Source organism: Aspergillus undulatus (assembly GCF_047715775.1).
Source record: "Aspergillus undulatus strain CBS 261.88 unplaced genomic scaffold BDV17scaffold_132, whole genome shotgun sequence".
Taxonomy (NCBI): Eukaryota; Fungi; Ascomycota; class Eurotiomycetes; order Eurotiales; family Aspergillaceae; genus Aspergillus; species Aspergillus undulatus.
Genome location: NW_027396736.1, coordinates 1 through 2,261, shown reverse-complemented (window position 1 = coordinate 2,261; position 2,261 = coordinate 1). Strand labels below are relative to the sequence as shown.

General features: G+C 54.6%; 1 protein-coding gene across 1 annotated transcript; it reads left to right on the top strand.

The window, feature by feature from the left end:
• The first annotated feature begins 228 nt into the window (after positions 1-228).
• BDV17DRAFT_278393 (major facilitator superfamily domain-containing protein) lies at positions 229-1,989 on the top strand. The gene is made up of 5 exons (XM_073759525.1): positions 229-561; positions 624-737; positions 806-938; positions 995-1,424; positions 1,478-1,989. The coding sequence occupies exons 1-5, from the start codon at positions 252-254 to the stop codon at positions 1,946-1,948; spliced, it is 1,458 nt and encodes a 485-aa protein (XP_073609800.1). The 5' UTR covers positions 229-251; the 3' UTR covers positions 1,949-1,989.
• The last annotated feature ends 272 nt before the right edge of the window (positions 1,990-2,261 follow it).

Below are 2,261 nucleotides of genomic sequence, written 5' to 3'. Positions count from 1 at the left end.
CCCGGTTCTATTATTCCTGGGATCACATTTATCATGGGATCAAGTATTCTGGCACTATATATATTAACACATTTCACACTACCGAGATTCTGGCTACAGCGAGATAGTGCGTGGGCTTACCGTATTCTGTCAGGTGTACTGTAACTGTCCTGTTAACATTACATAAGACAGCCAAGCTGTTTAAAAAGAACGTCGTCGTCCGTGACTTCTCATCAATTCCAGTGAAGGCAAGGAATTCTCCCCATAACAAAATGTTGCAGATGACCGAAACAACGCCTCTGCTCCGGGATGCTGGACAGAGAACCGATTCAACCGGGCCCACGAGGCTAATCCACCGTCGATCCGCGGTGGTTGTCCTGATCGCCATCATAGTCTTCATCATCGACCTGGGCGCGTCAATGCAATCCGCCTCCCAGGTCGCGGTATACGAGGAAATTATCTGCCGGCGCTATCTGAACGGGCTCTCCGTCGTCGCGTCGCCCGAAGCCTGCAAAGCTGACCCGATCCAAAGTGAGCTCGCGGCGGTCAATGGATGGAAGAACACCTTGGACATGATTCCGGGTAAGCTGTGAAGCACCACTCGCTTATGGGGTGGATTGGTCAACTCATATTCCACACCACAGGCATTGTGTTAGGCGCGTCGTACGGCTTCATGGCCGACCAAAGAGGTCGCTGGCCGGTCCTGATCTTGTCAATGGGCGGGATGCTTCTTGCCCAGACTAGCCACCTGGCGATATGTAAGTTTGCACTGCGTGTTCATGTTGTTGCAACCTTTGGGCGCTTGATAATAACACTGCGCACACAGGTTGGCTGCAGCCAGCAGTCCCTCTGCGGGCGGTTTGGCTCGCGCCGTTCTTTCAATTGGTCGGCGGAGGCGGCGCAACCGCAACGACAGTGCTGTCGGTCGTCGTCGCGGACTTGTATTCGGAGGAGGAGAGGTCAGTATCCGGCGAACTAATTCTCTTTCCATGGCGAGTAGCTTAACTGGAGCTAGGCCCACCGTTCTCTCGAGAATCTTCGGCGTCATCTTCGCCGCCCAGCTGCTCGGGATGGCCATCACTGGGTTGGTCATATCCATCAGCCCATGGATACCGTTTGCTACAAGCGTGATGATGTTGATGATTGGGTGCGTTCTCACATGCTTCCTTCCTGAAACACATCCAAGGACAACAGCAGCGAAGATAATCCGCCCTTGTTCACCATCCGAATCGGCCATTGAATCTGAGGACCAAGCTCGCGCTGATTCGGCGAATTCTACTTTACTTAATACGATGCGCCAGGCAATGAATACCGTATACGCAATTATGGCCAATGGAAGCGCGCGGGGGATCATTGCTTGCCTGCTTGCAGAGGGCATGGGCACTCAAAGCACCTCACTCCTCCTACAGTATGCGTCAACGCGGTTTGGATGGACCTACACAGAGGTAAAATACCCATTCTTACAGTAGTTTGTCTAAATGGGGAGCTAATTATCTAGGGGACTAACCTCCTTGCCGTCAAATTGGGCATCAGCACCGGCATCCTGCTCGTCATTTTCCCCTGGCTTTCTCGCGCCTTGGCTACCAAGCTTTCCTTGGACCAGAAGTGGCTCCAAAAGGCCCTGGCACAAGTTAGTTTGGCCTTTTTAATGATAGGTTACTTGGTGGTATTCTTGACAGGACGCAGTATCGGTCTTATTGGTGGTATTGTGACAACCGCGCTTGGCGCAGGCTCGGAATTGGCGGCGCGCAACCTCCTGATGGCGGTTGTGGAGCCAGAGATTCTCGGGCTGGCCTGCTCGGCCATCCCGCTGGTCCAATCGATTGCGTCTCTTGCATCTGTGCCAATGCTTGTTGCTAGTTTCCGATGGGGCATCCACCAGGGCAACGGCTGGATGGGCGCGCCGTTCTTGATTGCCACCGTCCTGTGTGCACTGGCGAATGTGGCCTTAACGACGGTACGAGTGTAACGAAAAGTCGTCAGGGAGTTTCATGCCACCGCTGCATTTTTAAATTACCCGAGCCGCCGGCGTACGCCGACTGTAAGCCGCCGGTCTGGCATATTCTTTCAATACGATAAATACCGCAGGCTGTAACGCAGTAGCCAGTCTAGCCAGCCAGTCTAGCCCGCCAGTGGAGACTAGAGTGTAGACTCCTACTGGTCCCTAGGAGCCGGAGCACCGCACCTGACATGGACCCGTCCGGCCCCCGGATTGGTCGCCCCGTGCGTGCTCCCGGCGCCCCTCGTGCGTGGCCCCATATCCTCGCCCGTCGCCAGCCGAT

What these genes read in the sequence shown, in the direction of transcription:
- BDV17DRAFT_278393 (XM_073759525.1), top strand. Translation starts at nt 252, where the DNA reads ATGTTGCAGATGACCGAAACAACGCCTCTGCTCCGGGATGCTGGACAG. An exon ending in GACTAGCCACCTGGCGATAT is followed by an intron (nt 738 to 805) that starts GTAAGTTTGCAC and finishes CTGCGCACACAG; the next exon opens with GTTGGCTGCAGCCAGCAGTC. An exon ending in TTGTATTCGGAGGAGGAGAG is followed by an intron (nt 939 to 994) that starts GTCAGTATCCGG and finishes AACTGGAGCTAG; the next exon opens with GCCCACCGTTCTCTCGAGAA.